Below are 25060 nucleotides of genomic sequence, written 5' to 3' on the forward strand. Positions count from 1 at the left end.
ACCCTATAAACACTTTCATTTTTCTTCAAGATTATTGGCAACAATTACATAATGATTTACTACAGTAGTCTATCCAGAAAAAGTGGTCTCTTAGGGAAAAAAACAGACTTTCTGAAGGTACTCGCATGCATGGAAGGACCTGGAGTTTTTTTGGGTTTTTTTAGAGAAATATTTGGTGGCATTTCCCTACTCTCCAAGTCTTGCACATTGAGGAAAGTTCCTGATCTTACATCTGCAGCAGAAATTATAACAACAAAGTTTCTTCTTAAAATCGAAGGGTTAGAAAAAGATATATAACAGTGTTCCTCTCTGGAAAAACTGGTTCTAAGAGATTCTTTAACAATGGAAATAAAACAAAGTTTAAGCATGTGGCTCATTCTTAGATATATAAAGTTAGCGTATAAAAGAGGGTATCCAAATGCTACTAACCAGAAGAGCCAAAGAGAAGAAGACAATGAAGTTGTGACTAAGCGGATAATGAGCTTTAGGAACATTTGGCAATCCGGAATTTCAGATGTGGGCAGAGAATAGTAAAAGTATTACATTGTCACCCGTGATCCTACCATGGTGTTCCATTATGGACATCCAGGAGCAGATCTTCAGCTGGTATAAACTGCCATAGCTCCATTAAAGTGAGTTAAACTCCCATTGAGTTCAATGGAACTATAGCAGTTTACACCAGTTGAGAATCTGCCCCAGAGGGTGTTGGCAACTCTGAACTATCTCTTAGCGTTGTGGACAGTATGTATGCCTGACCTGGGCTGAACTTGTGAAGTGTATGACTGAAGAAAAGACCCTATAATATAGGTGATAAGTCATCAGCAAAGTTGCTTCATACTAAAATCTTCTCCTTTCTCTTCCTTCTTACATTAACACCTAGAAAAGCACTTGTTCTGATATTGACACTTGATGAATAATCCCAGTAACAGAATGGCAGAGGCAGTTTTGGGAGAAATAATCAGTACTGTGGCCAAATCTGTAGATTCAGAATGAGCAGTTTTATATCAGCAGTGTTGTTTTAGCTTCTGGGGCCTCTTTAAATCGCAAAGGATGGACAAGGCAGCTGCTGGGTACATAGCGTAATGATCTGATGCCTGTAAAGCTTTAAACATACAGCAATGTTAACAGGAGGCAAGGGAATGTGAATTCAGGAGTCAGAAAGTTTCGTAGCAAAAAGAGAGGCTTCTTTTTGAGATACTGATGAGAAGCTCCAGAGAGTAGTGGGAAAAGTCTGTTATGTTCCGATTAAAACATTTGCCTTACAAACAAGCCAAAGTGTCACTTTCTCCCTACAATTATGACACAAGACCTCAGGTTTGAAGTGGAGCACCTAAGGTTCACTGGAGTTCTAGAAACAGAGGGTAATTGGTGACAAATCACTGCCAACATTCTTACATGTATCAAAGGAAAAAGATGAGTCAAGCGGAATTGAATTTCTACCTCCCCTCTTTGAACAAAACAGGACTCTTTTAATTTAGCAATAGTTCATTTAGTTAAGGGAGATGCTATTGAGCAAGTTGGACAAATTCCACTGGGGAAAAGAAGATACACACATGCAAAAGCCAGTACATAATTGATACTATCAGGATAGACTTAGAAGAAACTGTACTTTGAAACTAAGGTAACTATGACTATCAAAGCAACTGATAATCTCTCAGACTTTTTTTATAATCTCAAACAATAAAAATCAAAATCAAATGCAGGAGCCAGCATAGGACTGACAGGTAGATATAAAAACTGGTATGGAAAAAATAGATAATACATGAAAGAAAAACAATCTTAACATATCATCATTTGTTTGCAGTGTCAGTAGGATATGAATACGAAACATGCCATGATTTTATTCTGTGGGAGAAAAGAACAGCTATCCTGCAGGGTTTTGAGATGGATGCTTCGAATCTGGGGGGTTGGTCCATAAACAAACACCACATATTGAATCCACAAAGTGGTAAGTCATTCAGTTATCAATCAAATATGTTGGACAGGAATATATTTTCAAGATGGTGATGAAGAATTTAGATGTTTAACTTTTCATTGTTAATGTTTTATCCTTGGAGTGTGCAACTTTCTTTTTTGGGAACTGCACACTTATCCACCAGCTGAAAATATTTTTGTGTGTGGCTTAGCTATCAGGCATAAATAAAAATCTTGTAAATGTATTTTTTCATTAGACTGGATAAGAGAATACTAATATAGGATATAGAACTTTATACCTCTAGGTTGTTGTTTTGAATCCAATCTAAGATAGTAGGGATTGAATGTTGCTCCTGTTTGCTGGTTTGTGTGAAAAGAATTGATGGTGTGTTGTCTTCTCAGTGGACAAGTATCTATGTCCCAAACTCACCGCTACAACTAGCTTTAATTAGCATAATTATTGGCAGTCTCAGTGGAACTAAGGATCAAATATGCATAGAAATTGAGCTAAAAACTGATCTTCTGGAGGTGGTGCTTCCATTCGGTATTGACTTATCTGGCCAGGACAGTGTGCAAGCTTGCACTGCTGCTCACTCGGTATCCGAGCTGTGGCTTAATAAAATACTTTACTCTCCTGAGCAGCAGTCTAGCACCTTTCACAAGTGTGCGCGCGCACACACGCACACACACACACTCAAGCAAAGAATCTCCATTTATTTTGCCCTCCTGATTTATTCCCTCAGACTGTGAGACTTTAATCTGTTTTCTCATTACCTATTATTTTATGGTTTCCACCCAAACAGCTATAATTAGGAACTACTCTTAGTGGATTTAAATTATCAAATTAATACAGTTATAGTGAGTTACAGTATTGAGAATGAATATGAATTTGCAAATAAATGGACATGTTACATTCCTTGGGAGAGAAAAATCTAGGCTCACCGTCTCAGCTGGTGCAAATCTGCTTAGCACTAGCTTCAGTAGAGCTCTGCCAATTTTCCAGCTAAGAATCTATCCACTAAAATCTGTTTCCAACTGCAAATAACTGTAACCCAGATTTATGCACAGATGTAAAGCTGTCAGGATTTCATAAATTCTGATGTCAGATGTACAACTGTAGTGTAAATATTCCAAATGCAAAAGGTCAGGTTTAGTTTGTAAATTATCAAGATTTTGATTTGAAATAGTTTGATATTTTAAATAGTGGTTCTTTCATACCCACCTTACTGGTTTGTATAGATTGACTTTTTTTAAATGCCGGGTGTTGACATTTAACACAAAGAGAAATCTGATCTCAGTCAGTCCAGCCCCCCCAGCTGTGAGCCCCATTGTCCACATCCTAGTGCCAGTTTGCCACTTAAATAGTTTAGTTTCAAAACTGAGTTCTTGGGAATACTTTCTTTTATAGCTCCAGTTTATATGAATGTCTGACCTTAGCATTTACTGTAATGCCTCCCCTTCTAATTCATCACACAGGCACTAAAATATTTATGAGACTTTATACAATACACAATTATGAGTAGTAAACATTTGAGGTTAAATTGTGGCTTTTCAGCCACTCCCCAGAGCACAGGGCACATAGGGATGAACTGTCCATTGGTCGCTCCCACAGATACTGTTCATGACACACAGTTTCTGCAAATGCTGGGCTGCGTGGTCCCAGCAAGCCTTCTACGTCTTTTGAAAGGATGCAACCTCTTCTGCCTGTTAGCACTAGCCTCAAGCAATCCTTGTGCTTTGTTACTGCAAGAATTCTGGGTGACTAACCCTTGTACCTAGATTTTAAGTGGGGATGGGAGGCTTCTTCTGCCTTCCCTCCCACCTTACACATCTGCACAGAGCTAGGCAAGATCGAGACTTAAACTAGAGGAAATTGTCTTTCTTTACAAAGGCACTGATCCAAGAATGTATATAAGCACATGTTTAACTTTAAGCACAACTAGTGCCAGTGAAGTCAATGGACCTACTTATATGTGTAAAGTTAGGGCATAGGCTTAAGTACATACCTGAATCAGGGCATAAGGTCTGATCCAAAGCCTACTGAAATCACAGGAAAGACTTCCGTGCAGTTGATCTTGATCATGCCCATAAAGCTCCTGCATGTGAATTGTCAGAGAAACTGCTTTAGGGTCATACTAGTCAAATATGGGGAATTAATTATTAAATCCTAGAATTCATATTCCTACCAAAGTAAAATATAGTCCCACAAATAGATGACAAACTGGATATTTAAGTTCTTTAGCCAAAAGCTCCAAAATAAATAATATATCACTTGATCTCAGCCAAAAGGTCAAGAAAAGCTCTTTGGTTTCAGCCATGCAAAACATAGATTTTAAACAAGGGTAAGGTTGTGATTCAAACCTAAAACAGTCACTGTAAAATTCAAGTTTATGCTCCATGTCAGTAAGAGAGAAATGAAAGGCGTAAGTGTGGAGTAGCCTTCTCAGGAATTAATTCCTTGAGATCTTTTTGTATTTAATTAAAATAAAACATTCACTCTGCAGGGATGTAAGTGTGAACCTTTCACGGGTATGGAATTTACTTTCTCTTTTTGAAATGCTGTCACAATCCAGTTAATCCAAACTACAGGAATAGCATTGGGAACACAATTAAAATGTAAAAAGTTATGGTACTTTACTGCAAATAGTCCTTATGTAACTTTCATTTCACCTTAACATTAAAAACACTTGATTTGATCAACTATACACATATATTTCAGTTGATTGGGGCTGCTGTTGACTGAATAATATTGTATTCATATTAGCAGACTGAGTTGTTTGATTCTTCAGTTTGATGTTTTTGTCATGATTGCAAGTGGCAGAAATAACTAAAAAAAATAGCCTAACCTTTTTTTGCTTATCACTGACAGAAAAATAGCATGCATATAATATGACCTGAACCTATTAGCAATAATGGGGTTTTTTGTTGTTGAATGGAGTTTGCTGAGGCAATCTGATGAGGCATCCACTAGCCATTCTAGCCATCCCTTCTTTTCAGCCAGTGCCACACACTGATGGAGAGGAATTTGCAGTCAAGTTCTGCCACTACTGCCTTCTCCCTCAGCAGACTTTCTGCCATTAGGACCCTTCTACGGCGTCTTTAGAGCTGCAACAGTTAGCTTGAGTTACTATATTTGAGTTAATCCACTCAAACTAGCCTAACTCAAGGGCCTAGCTTGAATGAAAGGGTATGTCTATACTGTGATAAAAAACCCACATCATCGAGTCAGAGCCCAGGTCAGCTGACTCAGGCTCCTGGGTCTCAGGCTGTGGGGCTAAAAATAGCAGTGTGGCTGTTCAGACTTGGGATGAAGCCCAGGCTCTGATACCTTCCCTCGTCATAGTCCCAGAGCCCAGGCTCGAGCCTGAGCCCGAATATCTACACTGCTATTTTATAGCCCTGCAGACTAAGCTCCATAAGCATGACTCAGCTGACACAGGCCAGCCACTGGTCTTTTATTGCAGAGTATATCTTCCCAAAGTGACCATGTTGTGAAACAACTTTAAAGTTACACAGCGTGATTGGATTAGCAGTTGATGAGTTGCTTTAACGCAAGCTGCTGCATCCCCACTACTTTACCAGCTAGAGCATCAGCAGCACTGGAGGTTCAAACCACTTCCAACCCCACTCCTGAAGGGCTAGCTAGCTTGAACTTAAAGTGCCATTTAACTCAAGTTAAAGATTTGTGTGTGTGGACAGGAGTTGGGTGAGGGACAAAACTCAAGGTGTATCTCAAGCTAACACTATGATGCATACCCTATGATGCAGTGAATCCCCCATATGTGTTACTTAGTGAGATTCAGATATGGATATTTACAAGAGCAAGTTTAAATTTCATAATAGAAAAACAGTGAAAATAGATATCTTTATGCAGAAATACATTTCATGAATCTGTTCCCAGCTCTAAATCTTACTGATACAAACATTGCTTTAGGCAAACCATAAAACATACAAGGCATCTTACTATTCTAGGAAGTAAGGGCCTCTTTTCTTTCTTTAAAGATATTTCATGATTGATTGTGGCATCCCTGAAGTGAAAAGCCTGTCCATCAGTCCCAATTGTCCCCCCACATTCTCCCCTTGAAACCCTGACTTTTAAACACATACTCTTTTTGAGCCAATAAGTATGTTGTATTAACATAGATAACTGATAATATTTTGCTCTCAGTTACACTAAGGCCATGTTTATTGTCACCTAGTTTTCTTTTTCTGATTCAGAAAACAAGATTTGATCATTTTGGATTCCTGATTATTCTATTCTGAAATGTTTTTCATCGAAGTTTTTTGCCAATTTTTCCAACATGCAGAATCTTCAGACTATTTGTCATAATGAGTTAACAAATACACATATACATGCTAGCTCCTGAAGGCATAAAGTCCTTTTGAAGTACCCCGAGAATTCACAAATGCAAATGAATACCCCAATAACCAATATTTTCAGTGTATCCTTTGAAGTGGATTTTTCTTCAGATGGGAGAGTGTGTTGAATGAGTATTTGTCCCTTTTAAAGGGACTTTATACTTTGAAGTTACAGATACAGTAACTCTGGCTCTGGTCTAGCAAAGCACTGATTGAAGCCAGAAAGACTACTCATGTGGCTAAAGTTATGTACATGCTTAAATTGAATAAAAGCAAAACAAACTCTCCAGAGCCCTAATTATATATTATTTGTCTGAAACATATCAAAGATTGTCTTTATATTTTTAGCCTCAAACAAAGGCCAGCATTTCCTGTGAGCTTAGTGATTTTTACTGGTGGGAGGGAGGAGATATAAATTTCCATTGATTATGCTTGCATATTTCCAAGCTCCTTTTATATACCAACCCTAAACTCCAAGCACAGAGATGTATTCCGACCTTTGTTGTTCATAAATAAGTTTGAAAAATGGATTCTGCTTTGAAATCAGCATAAAGCACCACCCATTGGCTTCCAAGGGGAATTTTCACTTCAAACTTATTTGCAAGCCACAAAACAACTTCTAAACAAGGGGAACTGTGAGCACTAGATTTGGACCACCGTCGTACTTTAAGGACAATCTAGAGTAGCCAATGTATCCCTTATCCGCCATCCAGCACAAGCAAGTTTCCCCTGTTTATGTCTAAAGGTATGTCGATGCTGCAATTGGAAGTTTGATTGCAGCATGTGTAGAATAATCGCGCTGGCTTTAATCTAACCAGTATGAGTGCCAAGAGCCGTGAAGCCACAGCAGCATGAGCTTCAGAGCACACACTGACTTTCATACTGCCATTGTTTTAGTGATGTTAGTACTTGTGCTAGTTAGGTTTAAACAATTTGGGTATGTCACACTTCTAATTGCAGAGGAGACATACCCTAAAATTCCTTAATGCTTAGCACCCTTTTGGCTTCATGCATGCATAATACTCATTGGGTTTGATTCTGATCTAAATTGCACTGGTATAAATAAGGAGTAACTCCACTGAAATAAATGGAGTTGCATGGGTGTTAAACTGGTATTCTTCAATTTAGAATCAGGCCCATTGATGTGATTCTTGGATCATTTTACATAGCAAGCAGATTCAGGTGGGCTATGGAATGAGGTAGAAGAGATCTATAAGAAGAATAATGCATTCTTTTGAACTAAAATTTGATGAGAAATTGGTGTTAATAGCTGGAGTAAGGTTGAATGGTGTGGTGTCATGCATAGGCAGGTGAAACCTATTCTTGGAACAACAACAATTAAAGAAGTCTTCAACGTGATCTATATTTTCAAAAGCTGAAAATAGCACAACACAAAGTGTTTTTGCACATTTTTTTGTTTCAGCTTTACCCAGAAAAGGTAATATCATACACTGCTACTGCAATGCCACATAGGAAGGCAAGCCATCAATTGTGCCAATGTAATCAGAAACTACATTCATTTGTGTTTTATTTCCTTTAATCACTCTTCTTATTTGATGGCATACTGGGCTTTCTAATAGAAACAGGGAATTTTGGAATTGCTGTATCAAAAGATTACCTATCTTCAGTTTGAAAATTACTATAAGTCTAGTAATAACATGTCATTTTGAGGGTAATTGTTAACTGTATTGCTATATTGTTATAAAAAATGATGTCTACCTGAGAAAATGATGTTAGTATTGGATCTGGTATTACCAACCTAATAATTGGAAAGATTTTTGAATGATATATCCTGTAGTGCAGTGCTGAAATACTGACATCTTAGAAAGCTGTTTTCCTCTTTATGGCAAGGAATATTACATTCTCACTGGTAAAAAGTTCACTCGCTGGAATTACTCTTCCACTTTTAACACAGTTGTGCTGCAGTCACCAACATTTTTATACATTATTATCAAGCATCTCTTATTTAAATTTGAAAGGTGATTGTATACTGCAGTTTGATGTCCTTTCTGAAAAATACAGAGCAGTCCTGCTATTAATTTCCCTTAATTAAATATTCAAAGTGTTTAAGAAATTCATCTGCTACCCAATAAAATGTATGAATAAAATGAATATTTACATAGTAATCCCTACAAAATCAGATAGTACTTCAATTAATAGTTGATTTGTTAGAGTTTTTAAAGATTTTAAAATAGCTCAGAGAGTGGAGATGTTTAGAATTGGGGAAGGTTCTTAGAATCTTGTAATATACTGGTGGAAAGATCTGGCCATGCTTTACTGAACATGTTATGTGCTTTTCTCCTGTATTGTCAAATTCAAAGATAAGGTGCAGAATATTTTAGCTGCTGCCTTTTTTTTTCTGCCAGATCATTTTATTTCAGTTTTGGTGGGTCAAAGGTTCTTAAGACTATATCCAACATTTTCAGACTCTGTATAAAATTTGACACCTAAGTGCTCCGTGGAAGCATGTAACTCCAGTGTTCTGGGATCTGCCCTGGCTGCCTATTGGTCTCCAGGTGGAGTGCAAGGTATTGATTATGACCTGTGAAGCCCTAATGGTCTGGGACCAGCCTGTTTGAGGGACTGCCTCTCTCCCTGGGCCATACTACTACAGACTCAGTCACAAGGGTGCTTGAGCTGGATCCCCCTCTTTTTAAAAAAAAAGTAGGGTAGCTAAGAGAGTGTTCTCTGCAAGGGCTTCAAGACTCTGGAACTTACTATTTAACCCCCCACCACCACCACCCTTGGTCTAAAATAGTTTGAATTTTTAGTGATTTTCCAGGTATGCTACACAAGACACCTTTTTGACTGGCTTTTTGGAGAAGGCTAAGGGTGTGCTATCATTTTAATAATGCTTAGATTTAATTGTATTGTCAGTGATGTATTAGGTTGCCTACAGCCTTGGATAGGCATCTTTTAGTTATTTAAACAGAAATAAGTAGAGTAAATAAGTTATTTAAGTAAATATAAATGGCCTGATTTTCAGAAAAGCTGAGCACCTGAAGCTCCAATTGAAGTCAATGGTGGCATCTCTGAAAACCAGGCCATTTATTCAGATGACAAAATACCAGATTTAGACACACAACTTTAGGCACCCACACTTGAAAATGTTGGCATGGTAAGAGTGTATCCAGATTGTGTACAGCTCAGAGATATTTTCTGAGACTCTTAAAACTAATTTTAACAAGCTTTTATAGGTAATGATCCTTCCATGTGGAACAGAAGGTTGAATGAATGAAAACTAAAATGGAAGCCCTACATATGTTTGCTGCATGGTGAAAGCAGAACAGGATTGAGCACAACTTAGTTTGTAATAAGTAATATGCCCTTTTTTGTTGCCTTCATTTTTCTTCTCTCATGTTTAGGGATTGTACACAAAGGAAATGGAGAAAACATGTTCATTTCCCAGCAGCCACCAGTCATCTCAACCGTCATGGGTAATGGACACCAAAGAAGTGTCTCCTGCTCCAACTGCAATGGCCTTGCTCTCAGCAGCAAACTCTTTGCCCCAGTTGCCTTGGCTTCTGGTCCCGATGGCAGTGTGTATATTGGAGACTTCAATTTTGTCAGACGCATCTTTCCCTCAGGAAATTCCATTAGCATTTTAGAATTAAGGTAGGAAATCTTGAAGTTTATTGATTGGTGGTCAGATCTTTTTATGTGAGCTATGAGAAATATGGTGAAATGTTTTTAAGGGACCTAAGGGACTGACCAAATGTGACTATTTATTAGAAACATGACTTTCTCACTAAGCATCAAATTTTCCCTGAAAAACCTTGGGGTTACCTTAAAGTGGCCACTTACAAGGGTGCAGTGGGGAGGGTTGCCTATGTTAGGGTGTTTCACATAATTAATCAAGAAAGTTGAATAGTCTAAGTCTTCCCTCCCCTATTTTTTCCTATTTAGATTTTCAAAATAGACTAAGATTTTAAAATATTTTTTCTTAAAATCAACATAACTCCTGGTGGAATATTTGAGTTGAGGAGCAAGTATGTACATCAGCTCAGAGATAGCAATAGCCACTTTGCCTGCATGTAATGTAGATGTACAGATCAAGTTCAGAAGTACCCAAATTGTTCCCCATCTCTTTTGGAAAGCACAGCAATGTAGAGCTGGACTGAACTTGAGACAGGCACAGGCCATGAGCATTCCAAACTAGTATCTGTCAAACCAGATGTTGCTATGCCTCCAAAAAGCTACCCTGCCACAACTAACTCCCTAGAATTGACACTTTACCCAGTTTCACTCTAAGGCACACTATAGGTCAGTGGTTCTCAAAGCCGATCCACCGCTTGTTCAGAGAAAGCCCCTGGTGCACCAGACCGGTTTGTTTACTTGCCGTGTCCGCAGGTTCGGCTTATCGCAGCTCCCACTGGCCACGGTTCGCCGCTCCAGGCCAATGGGGGCTGCGGGAAGGGCGGCCAGCACATTCCTTGGCCCACACCGCTTCCGGCAGCTCCCATTGGCCTGCAGCGGTGAACCGCAGCCAGTGGGAGCCGCAATCGGCCGAACCTGCGGACGCGGCAAGTAAACAAACCAGTCCGGTGCGCCAGGGGCTTTCCCTGAACAAGCGGTGGATCAGCTTTGAGAACCACTGCTATAGGTAACACTATAAAATTGTTCTCATCCCTAAACATTACCATAAAGCATGTCTCTCATTCACCATTGGCACGCTGGAGCCTGCCTCACTTAGGGCTTTATCCTACACGGTGCTGGGTGCCCTCAATTTGTGTTGAGGTCAGTGGAAGCACTCAGCACTTTTCGGGATCAAGCCCTTACTTACACCAGTACTGAAACACACAGAACTGTGTTCCATGTAATGTATAGAGGCCACACTAAACCTATATTACTCATCAAAACATGTGGTCATGTAACCAGCTAGCATGGTTAGAGTATGGTTGCACATTAATTGCTCAAGATGAGGTTGGAGATATGTGTACTGTGAGTGGTGGAAATTGAAATCGAGAGGGAAAAATTAGTGGAATAGAGATGAGATGTTGAACAATTTAACTGCTTATGTCTTTATGGTCTACAATTTACATTGAGGGGATATACAAAGTTAACTATGTTTTTGTATGGCTATGTGAGGTAGGGTAAAGGTTATTATTATGTTGGTTTGGTTTGTTCATTGTTACTGACATTTGTTGTTTTGCTTTTCTTGTGACTCCTGGATTGATTTGTCATATTAGGAACAGAGATACAAGACATAGGTAAGTAAATCATGGTGCAGTTATGCATGCATCCAACTGATTTAAGGGATCATTCATGAACAAGCAACAAGGCATATTCCTAAACAAAGGAATTTTTTAAATATAGGCTTACAGAAACATTGTGTGGTTAAATATGAATGTAAATCAAATTCAGTTTTGTTTGCTTTATAGAAGCATAGGTATGTTCACTTTACATGGATCACCTCCCCCACTAAACTGAAACAATCTGAGCTTAATCAGCAAGGCACAATGTAAAGCTTTCTGACTGAAGAGTGACTAAGGTTATTGTTAAAGGTAACTCAGTTATTTTATAAACTTTTGTTATATTAATTTTGTATTATATCATAGATACGCTTGCCTAGGGAAATTGGAATGGGTACATTTTAGAAATGGAAAAATAAATAAAAGTCTCTATAGGAAGACTAGAGAGGTCTGTAGTTTATTAACTTACGGCTATCTTGTAATTGTGGACACTTCCCTGAGTAAGGGGCAATGCATAGCTGAATTGCTCCATGAGCAGCCCTGAGGGTATGACTACACTGCAATCAGCAGTGTGACTGCAGCACATATAGAGATACCCGAGTTAGCTTTAATCTGGCTAGCTCAGATAGCAGTGAAGCCACAGCAACATGGATGGCAGCACAGGCTAGCAGCTTGAACTTTTACACCAGGTACATGCTCTCCCATCCTCCCATGGCTTCACTGCTGCTGTTGTGTGAGCTAGCTAGATCAAAGCTAGCTCAGTATGGCTACACGTGCTGCAGTCACATCTCTTACTGCAGTGTAGACCTGCCCTTAGTGAGTCACACTCTTTCCCCTGCTTCTCCTTTGCTCTGCAGAGGAAGCAAGTTACTTCCCTCTTTCTCATGGAGCATCTCAGTCCCCACTGCGCCCAGTATTCTATACCAGCCAGCAAGTAGTTGAGGGGGAGAAGGGAAGGGCAGACAAGGGCTCTTCCCATTTCTGCCATCCACTTGCTTGCAGCAAGGCGCACTTGACAAGTAGGCCTTGCTCTCCTCACCGCAGGTAAGGTCTTGGTTGAGTATTGGAGTAATGAGCATGTGTGGCCCTTACTTCCCCTGTGTGGCTAAGGCAACTGTGACAATTTCTAAGGGTCTTAGAAATGACCTAAGAAAGATTAGAAAGATCAGAGAGCTGCTGAGTATCAAGTTGCTCATGCTTTCCCTAGAAACAAGCTCTTCAGCCTCCTGATATATTATTTTAAAAAGCAGGTAAGTAAATCAGGACTGATGCATCCCATTTTGATGATTGCATGGCATAGTAAGGAAAGTACTGTAGTAGACTGAACCAAATCCAGAAAATGTATTTTAAAATGGTATGTTTTAAGGGCTGACATGACAATCGTTGTTAGGTTTTAGCCACAATCTTATTATTGAATATGATAGTTTGTTTGCTACCTTCCTTATCAAAGATATCATCTTTCAGGCATTTTACAACAAAAGCTTAATAGAAAAATATTAAAGTGACAATTCCTGGCTAATAGCATGCATCTCCACAGTTTGTTTTAATGATTGTTTCCATTTGTTATGTATTAAATCTGTCAAAGTCCTTCAAATTTTATGAAGTTGAAAAGAGGAAAATTGAATTTGTTCACTCTGGAATGACAATTGTCAGCAAAATGGCATTAATCGGGGTTTTAATTTTTGTTTCTCTTTCTGAACTGATTTTTTCTAAATACCAGTGCACTAGAACCTTAGTTAAATTAAGTCACGTGTCAAACTGCTTCCCACTAAAGTGCTGTTGAGTATTAATTGCCTATTTGCAAAGCTATATTATTCTGACTAGCTTAAGTGAAGTGATTTGTGGTAAACTGGAGGGCATCACTTGGAGATAATATAGGCAATGAGGTTATGGAAAGTCTGTTTACTGTCCTTACTGTACACAGCTTTATTGTTGCTTTAAAAGCCACAGCCAATTTACGTTAAGAAAGGGTGTGGGTGGACACTAGGCTTTCTTCCTGGGGGGGGCACAGGAACGCAGAATGCTTCCAGACTGCTAGAGAGCACAAGCAGGAGCAACCACTAACTATCCCCTTTGGGACAGCCTGAGTAAACTGCATTGTGGAGTCAGTCCACCACAGAGTGAGCTCCTGGAATTCCCCGAAGCACTGGGGAAGGTCTCATGCTACACCCTGCCTGAGGATGTTCAGCCAGCTCTTCAAATTCATGCAGAGGCAGAGCAGGACTGTGGCCCTGCCTCCTTCTCACCCATTTTGAGGTGGGTTTGTATATCCAAGGTATTTAGGAAAGTTGTCCCTGTACTTCCCTAACAGAAGGACTGCAACTGTAGCCCCTCCCTGCATAAGTATGATGTCCACCCTTTCAAGGCTCATTCTTTCCTCCCCACACATCCCTCCTCCCCTCATAAGGAAAGGCAATAATCTAGCCCGACGATTATCAAACTTTAGCAACCCCATTTTGATTTATATTTTTTGTGGACCCCCTAAGCCTCCTACTCAGCCCCAGACTCCGCCCCCCATTGCACCCCTTCCACCAAAGCCCCATCCCCACTCCACCTCTTCCCGCTTCACCCTTGCCCCTCCTCTTCTCCACCTCTTTCCGCCCTCTCCCCCAAGACATTGACACAGCTGTTCCCTGGCATGCAGGAGGCACTGGGATGGAAGAGGAGGAGTTGATTAGCAGGGCCAGCGGACCCCCCTGGAGTACCCTCGCAGACCCCAGTTTGAGAAACGCTGATCTAGCCCCTTAACAGTTGCAACATGCTCTCGTCCTGATGCCAGCCCATACTGCTGACTGGTGCAAAGGGGAGGCAAGGCCACCACTCCCTCCACCTATGCCCAAGCTGCTGTGTTTAGTACATGTTTCCTTATAACTTGAACTCAGGAAGCAGAAGCACCAGAATTTTGGCTGCTGACAGCATAGGTATGCAAGGGGGAAAGGGCTTCCGTATTCCAGCCTCAACACTGTCCTCCCTCTCAAAAAGTAGCTAAAAGAGATGAACTTCAGAACGTTCCTTGAAGTAAAAGATTCAGGCGATTTGAGACCTGATGTGGGAGAGAATTCCAAACTCTAGGGCTACACACAAAAACTGTCTTATAGAAACTCCCCTATTTTATTTATACCATGGGGGCCCCCTCTGTAGCAATATCACATGAGGAGAGAGGCAATTTCTCATACAGACAAGTTCCAATTTCATTTAAGTGGTGGCAGAAGGGGAGGGGTTTGTGGGTAAAACTAGTAATTTGGAGGCTTGGTATATTCATGTGATGGATTTTGTGTCCTGTCCTTGACATGCTTTTTTTGGGGGGTGCTCAGCTGCCTCCTTTTGATGACCACTTTATAGACACTATTCTGTTTTTTCAGATTCTTTATACAGTGCCTATGTACATAGTCTCTGAGCACCCGCCCATTAAACAACGTGACTGGCATCTGTCACATGCCATCTTTTCCTTCTTTCTTCTTTCCTCTCCTTAACGGGAAATTACATGTAGATTGGGTTTATTTTAAAAGGTCGAACAACACTGTGGGGTGCATGGCATGTACATGGAGTGTGATTCCATGGGTAACTTCGATTTTTGGAAATATTTTGTTTATTTCACTTGAAAACATTTCAGTTAAAAAAGATTGATATTCTTGGGTGAAAGTTTTTTGACTCTGTGAGGTCAGGATGGTCCTGTTTGTTTTCTCAGAATTCTGTAATCGAGATCTAACATGGGGTAATAAAGCTGTTTATTCTCACTCCACTTCACCAGTTGCCAAAGATAAAGAACTAAGGGAAGGGAATAATTTGTTCTGAAATGAATCACTGTTAATTTTGCTTTATTAATTGACTTGGTACAGTTTTTAACATTGCTAATTAAAAATTGTCCCAGGTTTGGATATGATTCCAAACTTCCCATATAATCAGAAGTGTTTGGTTCTGCCCCGTCTCTGGTAGTAATATTTAAATTCAAACATTTTAGCATTTAAGATTTTAAGCATAGATAACATCGAGGTTTCTAATAACCAGTGTATTAAACCTAATCACATGGATAACAGAAAACATATCTAAAAGGAGAGTACATAATGACCTCTAGTACTTCGTGGTTTTTACAGGATGAATAGAGTACATTTATTTAACATCTTGAATTCTACTAGCAAATTTTTCCATACTGGTATTTTATGGAAAATCTTTTGTTTGGTCAGACCGAGTCACTTTTGAACTTCAGCTGCAAATACCAGAAATGGCCTTTCTTACAAAATTTTAATTAACTTCAGAAAAATGACAAACTTTAATTCAGCAATTAATCGCATTTACTCATCCTTCTTCTCCCACCCCAATCCCTTCTCTCAACACCCCTTCCTTTCTCCATATCTCACATCCTTCTTTTCAGTCTGTCAGTATCTCTCTCTCTCTCTCCAGGCCTTCTTCTCCTTTTCATAAAAGTTTATGATTAGGATTATACTAGCCGAGTTTATGTCCTGATCCTTTGAGGTGCTGAGTACTCGGTTCCTTTGGATATCAGTGGGAGTTGAGGGTTCTAAGCACCTTGCAGGATCAGGCTATAACTATCAAATTTATGTCACAGGCTTTTTATAATCTTTCACCAGTGGAAATAAGATATTCTAACTGATCCTCTACTAGAGGAGTTGCAGCAATGTACAAAGTTACATAGAGCACCAAATAGACTAATAAACTAGAAGAAATGAAGCAAAGAATATATATATATGTTCATACCCATTACCAATATAGTTCATAACGTACTTTTCCATTGATCTGTAACATTGCCCAGTGATGTAGGACCATCTAATAAATGGTCAATAAAACCTAGTTATCTCCCTCAGTCAAAGGTTTCATATTTAAAGTGACTCCTTCAACTTAAAATCTAATCAGTATACAAAAAAAAGTGGGGGGGACGACACTTTAAAAGTACTTTCAGGCACTACACTTGCCCTGGAATCCCTGCCAAACATGGTGATTTTAAATTACATTTTCTTTATATTGTTTTTTTCTCTTCCCTGTTTTGTGAAAGACCCACACAGACAGAAGAAACTGGTTGTACACAAAGCATTGTCAAATGCACCGAATAAACAGACTGACAAAGTAGAGTAACACATCTTTTCTCTCACCTCTATCCATTACATTAATCTCAAGTGTTCACTGTAACAATAGTACTAAAACATTTTTCTGAAAGAAGGGGTTTTTTTTCACAGTGTTTCTTTAAACTACATGACAGTTGAATATTTTAACAAAGAGTGCATTTCATTAAGAAATTTAAATACAGTGTATTGAAACAGAAAATCACAGACTGGCCTTGAGGCATGTTCCAGAAACATTGGAAGCAGTAGAGAAAATTGACTGGTGGGTCTTGCTACATGCTCAGGGTCAGGAAGGAATTTTCCCCCAGGTCAGATTATCATGACCTTGTGGCGAGTTTTGCCTTCCTCTGCAGTATGGGACATGGATTGCTTGCTAAAATCATCTGGCTATATGTCAACAAATCAATTCCCTGCCATTGTGGGGACCTCATTCCTTCCTGTTCTGTGCCTGTGGAACACAATAGTTTACTCTCCTGAGAGCTATAATATTTTAGTCCAACTGTTTTCAACTGTGGTCTGCAGATTCCTGGAGGTCTGCAGACCATGTCTAAGGTTTCCAAAGGGGTCCACACCTCCATCTGCAATTTTTTAGGGGTCCGCAAATGAAAAAAGGTTGAAAACTACTGCTTTAGTCTGATGCAGCATATTGGTCTCAATACAGGTAACTAGGTGGGGTTCTGTGACCTGTGATGTGCAGGAGATCAGACTATGATCTGATGGTCCCTTCCAACCTTAAACTCTGTGACTCTGTAAAGATTCTAGTATAGCTGATGGCCAGAAATTACCTTCTCCCTCCAAAGAGAGCATTGCTGTGTTATAAGTCAGTCTGTTTCCCAGAAGTACATTAGGAAACCGTTTCTGGTGGTAATAAATCCATAATGTGTCTCTGGCAGTTCTTGGAACTTCTACAGATGTTGGCTAATGATGGTCCTAATCATGCTTGCACTGAGTTGCCTTGATTTCAGTGACCCTCTGCCTAGGCTTCAGAGCCTGTCTACACTGATCCCTTCTTTTGACCAGGACCAGTGTTTCCAGGATGCCTGCAACCTTAGCAGGATTAGGCCCATTGTCTGCGCTTCTTGCCATCTTCTTCCCCAAACTGACATGGATCACAAAGCAGTCAGAGAGAAACAAACAATCTGATTGGCTAATGAGATGCAGCCCAGTTCACCAATTAGAATTTGAGCCTCATTGCTTAATTAGCATATATAAATATTTTAAAATAATGTTTCATAATTGAAATAAGGCAATCCAGTGCATGAATTATGGTTCATTAAATCATGCCTAGTTGCATTAATGGTACTTGGCCTTCTGCCTTGCTCCTGAAAATGTACTAGGAATGAATTAATGTACCGCATTTCACATCATGATCTTTCTTAATGATTAAATAAGGTTAAAAATAATCTGAAGTGGATATTTGTACTCATCCGGAATAGTCTATTGTGCACCCTGCTGCTTTATGCAAGTTGTACATTTGTTTTTGAATGCTGAAAGTAATGATACGTATCACACACATGAAAGTAAAGCTTATGCCACTGAAAGATGGGAGAAAGATGAACAAATTAATTTTGTGACTTTGCTCTTCTTTATCTTAGCACAAGTCCAGCTCACAAGTACTACCTGGCTGTGGACCCAGTGTCAGAATCCCTTTACTTGTCAGATACCAACACCAGGAGAGTCTACAAAGTGAAATTTCTCAGCGAAACAAAGGATTTGGCAAAGAACTATGATGTGCTGGCAGGGACAGGTGATCAGTGCCTTCCATTTGATCAGAGTCACTGTGGAGATGGTGGTAAGGCACCAGAGGCTTCACTCAACAGTCCTAGAGGTAGGGAAACGATATCTTTAGTGTTTATCTTAATTGTGATGAGCTATTTTTTTTATTTTCTTAATTACAGTGAAACTCAGATGAAGTTGGCTATATGAAATTGGATTTAAAGTGACATATAATCCTCCCACCATGCATCATGATTGAAGGAACTTAACTTTTCCTTTGTCAGTATCACAATCAATCTAAATAATCAGTTCACAAAGTTTAATTCTAGTTGTGTTTGACATAGCTGAAATATTCTCTTTCCTCGTTTGGTAATGTTTTTATTTAACTATAATTCAGCCATACAGTAGAATAACATAATTTAAATTTAAACTTTCAGGCAAACATTGTGGGTGGAAGGGCCAATTTGTCACTTGATGCATACAAGTAAATTCTAATAATGTTAATGAAGTTTAGGCATATGCATTAAGGAAGACACAAGGCATCAATGTACTTCAAACTGAGATCCATCACAGTTAGTGCTTATTTGGAAATCACTAATTTACCCAATCTCATTAACTACACCTTATCAATGTTTCACTTGTTCTGAGTAAAATAATAACTTTGATGTAGCTTTTTGTCCAAAGTAAATATTGTATTGCCAGGAACTGGATGTGCATGAAGCCTTGAACCATCAATAGCACTAAAATCCAATCTACTTGCATGTGCCTTAAAACTACAGTAAAACACAGCATAAGGGCTTGATCCTGCAACTCTATTCCAACTTTTACTGAAGTCAGTTGGAATGAAGGGTACTCAGCTCCCCACATGACAGAGCCCTAAGTGAGCTGCTATTTGTTCATTCCTCTTGGCACCCTGCGAACTTCTAATGAATAGCTCTAATAAGGAAAAATTGGGTTTTTTTGTCTGAGGTAATAAGGGAAAGCTGTAGATCAGTAGAAAATTAAAACGTATTTCCAAGGCAAGCAATGAACCCTGTTTTAAGACTTATTTAGTAACATATTGTAGCTATAGCCAGAGTGACTTGAACATGTCTTCAATGATGGAAGGTAAGTGCGAGGTACATACAAATAAATGTTAATCTTCAGGCAGCTAATGTATATGCTGAATCAACTCTAAAAATAGAAGGAAACATACCAGTCAATGTATTATTGCTGGTCACGATTGATTATATCTAATTAGAATACAATTTGCTGTTCTGTGGTGTTTACTTACAGAGGAAATATGTTGTTGGAAATTTCTTGCATGGCAGTTATATATTTGGCTTTCTAAATACAAGGTTAAAGTTATAAGGGAAGATGAATTTTGTTGTTGTTAACACCTGATTTATAAGCTGCTGATTGACACTGAAAAGGCTGTTCATGAGTCATAAAGCAGCCAGCAAAAAAAATGAACAAAATGCATAGAGTAAACTGCAACCTGATAATGGCAAGGCAAGTGGTGAATTCTGATTACAGTTCCTGATTGGCTCTGAATTAGGTGCATGCTATTATTTTTATAACCTTGGTTCCCCCACCCAACTTGTTTTTTTGTCTCAACCACCTGTTATGTCTTGTATTTCAGTTTGTAAATTCTTTGAGGTATGGACTGTCATTTTCCATGTAAAAGTACAGTGCCTAGCATGATGGAGCCTCAGCCGTCAGCCATTACTGCAATATGCATGTTTAATAATAAATAATAATAATAATATAAAAAATAATTAATAATGCTATATTAAACTCATTAAAACATCAGCTACCATAATCTCTCCAAGAATGTAAATTCCATCTTGAGAGTAGAATCATAGAAATGTAGCGCTGGAAGGGACCTCAAGAAGTCATCAAAGCCAGCCCCGCCATGCTGAAGCAGGACCAAGTAAACCTAGACCACCCCTGACAAGTGTTTGTCCAACCTGTTCTTAAAAACCTCGAATGATGAAGATTGCACCACTGTCCTCGGAAGCCTATTCCAGAGCTTAATTACTCTTATTGTTAGAAAGTTTTCCCTAATATCTAATCTAAACCTCCTTTGCTGCAGATCAAGCCCATTACTTCTTGTTCTACCTTCAATAAACATGGAGAACAATTGATCACAATCCTCTTCATAACAGCCCTGAACATATTTGAAGACTGTTCTCAGAACTGCTGTCAGTCTTCTTTTCTCAAGACTAAACATGCCCATTTTTTTCATCATAGGTCAGATTTTCTAAACCTTTTATCATTTTTGTTGTGCTCCTCTAGACTCTCTCCAGTGTGTCCCCATTTTTCCTAAAGTGTGGCGCCCGGAATTGTACACAGTTCTCTAGCTGAGGCCTCACCTGTGCCAAATAGAGTGGGACATTTATCTCCCATGTCTTGCATACAACACTCCTGTTAACACACCCTAGAACAGTGGTTCCCAAACTAGGAGCGCCAATTGTTCAGGGAAAGCCCCTGGTGAGTTGGGCCGGTTTGTTTACCTGCCACGTCCGCAGGTTCGGCCGATCATGGCTCCCACTGGCCAATGGGGGCTATGGGAAGGACAGCCAGCACATCCCTCAGCCTGCGCCACTTCCCACAGTCCCCATTGGCCGAGAACGGGGACTGGGAGCTGCGATTGGCCGAACGTGCGGACGCAGCTGGTAAACAAACCGGCCCAGCCCGCCAGGGGCTTTCCCTGAAAAAAGCGGCTCCCCTAGTTTGGGTACCGCTGCCCTAGAATATTAGCCTTTTTTATATCTGCATAACACGGTTGACTTATATTCAATTTGTGATCCACTGTAACCCGCAGATCCTTTTCAACAGTACTACACCTATCCAGTTATTCCCCATTTTGTAGTTGTGCATTTGATTTTTCCTTCTTAAGTGTCGTACTTTGCACTTGTCTTTATTGAATTTAATTTTGTTGAATTCAGACCAATTCTCTTATTTGTAAAGGTCATTTTGAATTTTGATCCTGTCCTCCAGAGTGCTTGCATGCCCTCCCAGCTCGGTGTCCTCTTCAAATTTTATAAGCAAACTCTCCACTCCATTAACCAAGTCAATAATGAAAATATTGACTAATAATGGAACCAAGACTGACCTCTGTGGGATACCTAGATACGCCTTCCCAGTCTGACAGCAAACCATTTATAACTGCTTTTTGAGTACCATCTTTCAACCAGTTGTGCACCCACCTTATAGTAATTTCATCTAAACTGCATTTCTGTAGTTTGCTTATGAGCATGTCATGTGGGACTGGATCAAAAGTGTTAGTAAAATAAAGAAATATCACCAACTATTCTATTTCATTTTCCTCAGCATCATTATCTGAAGGTGATTACATTTAGATGTCTAAAAAAATAGAATGCCAATAGTGAAATTTCAGAGTGATGCTCCTTGGCGTGTCACTACAATCAATTCTTTGGTTTGATCTAGTTTTCCCAATTTTTATTTTACAGCTAATAGGAAACATTTTCAGCTTTGTTCATCAAAATTTCAATATAATAGTACTACTTACTTACTACTTCTCCCCTATCCATTAGGCTAATAACCTTGTCAAAGAAAGATATTAGGTTGTTTTGGCATGATTTGTTTTTGACAAATCCATGCTATTATTTCTTATTACCCTGTTATCCTCTAAATGTTTACAAGATGATTTTTTAATAATTCGTTCCAGTATCTTTCCAGGTATTGAAGTTAGGCTGACTGGTCTATAATTCCCTGGCATCTGCATTCCCCTTTTTAAAGATAGGTACTATGTTTGCCCTTCTCCAGTCTTCTGAGATCTCATCCATCCTCCATGAATTTTCAAAGATAATCACTAATGGTTCTCAGAGTAGCAGCCGTGTTAGTCTGTATTCGCAAAAAGAAAAGGAGTACTTGTGGCACCTTAGAGACTAACAAATTTATTAGAGCATAAGCTTTCGTGAGCTACAGCTCACTTCATCGGATGCATTTGGTGGAAAAAACAGAGGAGAGATTTATATACACACACACAGAGAACATGAAACAATGGGTTTATCATACACACTGTAAGGAGAGTGATCACTTAAGATAAGCCATCACCCACCGCGGGGGGGGGAGGGAAGGAGGAAACCTTCCATGGTGACAAGCAGGTAGGCTAATTCCAGCAGTTAACAAGAATATCAGAGGAACAGTGGGGGGTGGGGTGGGGGGGAGAAATACCATGGGGAAATAGTTTTACTTTGTGTAATGACTCATCCATTCCCAGTCTCTATTCAAGCCTAAGTTAATTGTATCCAGTTTGCAAATTAATTCCAATTCAGCAGTCTCTCGTTGGAGTCTGTTTTTGAAGCTTTTTTGTTGAAGTATAGCCACTCTTAGGTCTGTGATCGAGTGACCAGAGAGATTGAAGTGTTCTCCAACTGGTTTTTGAATGTTATAATTCTTGACGTCTGATTTGTGTCCATTCATTCTTTTACGTAGAGACTGTCCAGTTTGGCCAATGTACATGGCAGAGGGGCATTGCTGGCACATGATGGCATATATCACATTGGTAGATGCGCAGGTGAACGAGCCTCTGATAGTGTGGCTGATGTGATTAGGCCCTATGATGGTATCCCCTGAATAGATATGTGGACAGAGTTGGCAACGGGCTTTGTTGCAAGGATAGGTTCCTGGGTTAGTGGTTCTGTTGTGTGGTGTGTGGTTGCTGGTAAGTATTTGCTTCAGATTGGGGGGCTGTCTGTAAGCAAGGACTGGTCTGTCTCCCAAGATCTGAGAGAGCGATGGCTCGTCCTTCAGGATAGGTTGTAGATCCTTGATGATGCGTTGGAGAGGTTTTAGTTGGGGGCTGAAGGTGATGGCTAGTGGCGTTCTGTTGTTTTCTTTGTTGGGCCTGTCCTGTAGTAGGTGACTTCTGGGTACTCTTCTGGCTCTGTCAATCTGTTTCTTCACTTCAGCAGGTGGGTATTGTAGTTGTAGGAATGCATGATAGAGATCTTGTAGGTGTTTGTCTCTGTCTGAGGGGTTGGAGCAAATGCGGTTATATCGTAGCGCTTGGCTGTAGACAATGGATCGAGTGGTATGATCTGGATGAAAGCTAGAGGCAAATACTTACCAGCAACCACACACCACACAACAGAACCACTAACCCAGGAACCTATCCTTGCAACAAAGCCCGTTGCCAACTCTGTCCACATATCTATAAGCTCACGAAAGCTTATGCTCTAATAAATGTGTTAGTCTCTAAGGTGCCACAAGTACTCCTTTTCTTTTTGTGAATACAGACTAACACGGCTGCTACTCTGAAAGAAGCATTTAAGCGACCTGAAAATCAAAAAGGAATCCTACAAAAAGTGGAAACATGGACAAATTGCTATGGAGGAATACAAAAGAAAAATATAAGCATGTGGGGACAAAATCAGACAAGCTAAGGCAAAAAATAAGTTACTCGTGATATAAAAGGGACATAAAAGGCCACAAGAAGAGTTTATTTAAATATATTAGGAGCAAGAGAAAGATTAAAGATAGTGGAAGAAGATGGAAGAGCTAAAAGCTGACAACATCAAGAAGGCTGAGATGTTTAATACCTATTTTGCTCCAGCCCTCACTAAAAAGATGAATTGTGACCAGATATCCAACACAATTAACATTAGCAACAAGAGGGAAGGAACAAAATCTAACATAGGGAAAGAACAAGTTATTTAAATAGGTTACTTGTATTCAAGTCAGCAGGGCCTGATGAAGTTCACACTTAAGGTACTTAACGAATTAGCTGAAGCAATCTCAGAACCATTAGTTCTGATGCATCCGATGAAGTGAGCTGTAGCTCACGAAAGCTTATGCTCTAATAAATTTGTTAGTCTCTAAGGTGCCACAAGTACTCCTTTTCTTAAATGCTTCTGATAGAGACAAATTGGCCTCTTACTCTTCTTCCTGATGTTCCTTCACATCAGGATAGTTTGCAGTTGTGCTTTTAATATTGTCTCCTTGTGAAACTGCCAGGTCTCCTTAACTCCTGTTTCCCTTAGATTTTCTTCCCGTGGGACCTTACCTATCAGTTCTCTGAGTTTGTTGAAGTCTTCTTTTTTGAAGTCCTTTGTCCTTATCCTGCTGCTCTCACTTCTTCCTGTCTTTAGCATTATGAAATAAACCTTTACACCCAAATTGCTTCCGCCATCAGATTTGCTACCAACTCCTCCCTGTTGGTCAGAATCAAGTTGAAAATGGCAGTCCTGGTTACTTCCTCCACTTTTTGAAACAAAAAGTTGTTCCCAGTACATTCCAAGAACTTACTGGAAATTTTGTGTTTTGCTGTATTACTTTTCCAACAGATGTCTGGGTGGTTAAAGACCCCGCTACTATCCCATCTTGTGTTTGGATATTTCTGTTGTTTATTCTAGAAATGCCTCATCACCCCTCTTTGTGATTTGGTGATCTGTAGTACACCCATACCACGATGTCACCCTTATTTTTTACCCCTTTTATGTTTACCCTTAATTGGTCTGCCGCTCACCTCCTTCTGGACATCAGAACAAGGGTATATATTCTTGATGTACGATGCAACACCTCCTCCCTTTTTTATCCTGCCTGTCTTTCCTATACCCCTCTTTACCAATATTCCAGTCATGAGACTTACTCCACCAGGTGTCTATCACACTAATTAAGTCATAATTTACTTGATGTACTCATACTTCTAGTTCTTTCTGTTTGTTCCCCATGCTCCTTGCATCTGTGTATAGACCTCTTAAGATGCTGAGCAGGTTATTCCACTAACATCCCTCTTGTTATTCCTATGAACCTATTGTAACTTTCCATGTCATCTCCAACATCTAGCCCTCT

General features: G+C 39.6%; 1 protein-coding gene across 10 annotated transcripts in view; it reads left to right on the forward strand.

The window, feature by feature from the left end:
- The window catches only part of TENM1 (teneurin transmembrane protein 1), a 490191-nt gene that overhangs the window by 377986 nt on the left and 87145 nt on the right, over positions 1 to 25060 (forward strand). For all 10 annotated transcript variants that reach the window (XM_043493115.1, XM_043493120.1, XM_043493113.1 and 7 more), the window contains 4 exons: positions 1805 to 1948; positions 9639 to 9888; positions 11463 to 11483; positions 18139 to 18371. In XM_043493115.1, coding sequence (XP_043349050.1) covers positions 1805 to 1948; positions 9639 to 9888; positions 11463 to 11483; positions 18139 to 18371 — 648 coding nt within the window. The remainder of the gene's footprint in view (positions 1 to 1804; positions 1949 to 9638; positions 9889 to 11462; positions 11484 to 18138; positions 18372 to 25060) is intronic.

This window comes from Dermochelys coriacea, chromosome 9 (assembly GCF_009764565.3).
Source record: "Dermochelys coriacea isolate rDerCor1 chromosome 9, rDerCor1.pri.v4, whole genome shotgun sequence".
Classification (NCBI taxonomy): Eukaryota; Metazoa; Chordata; order Testudines; family Dermochelyidae; genus Dermochelys; species Dermochelys coriacea.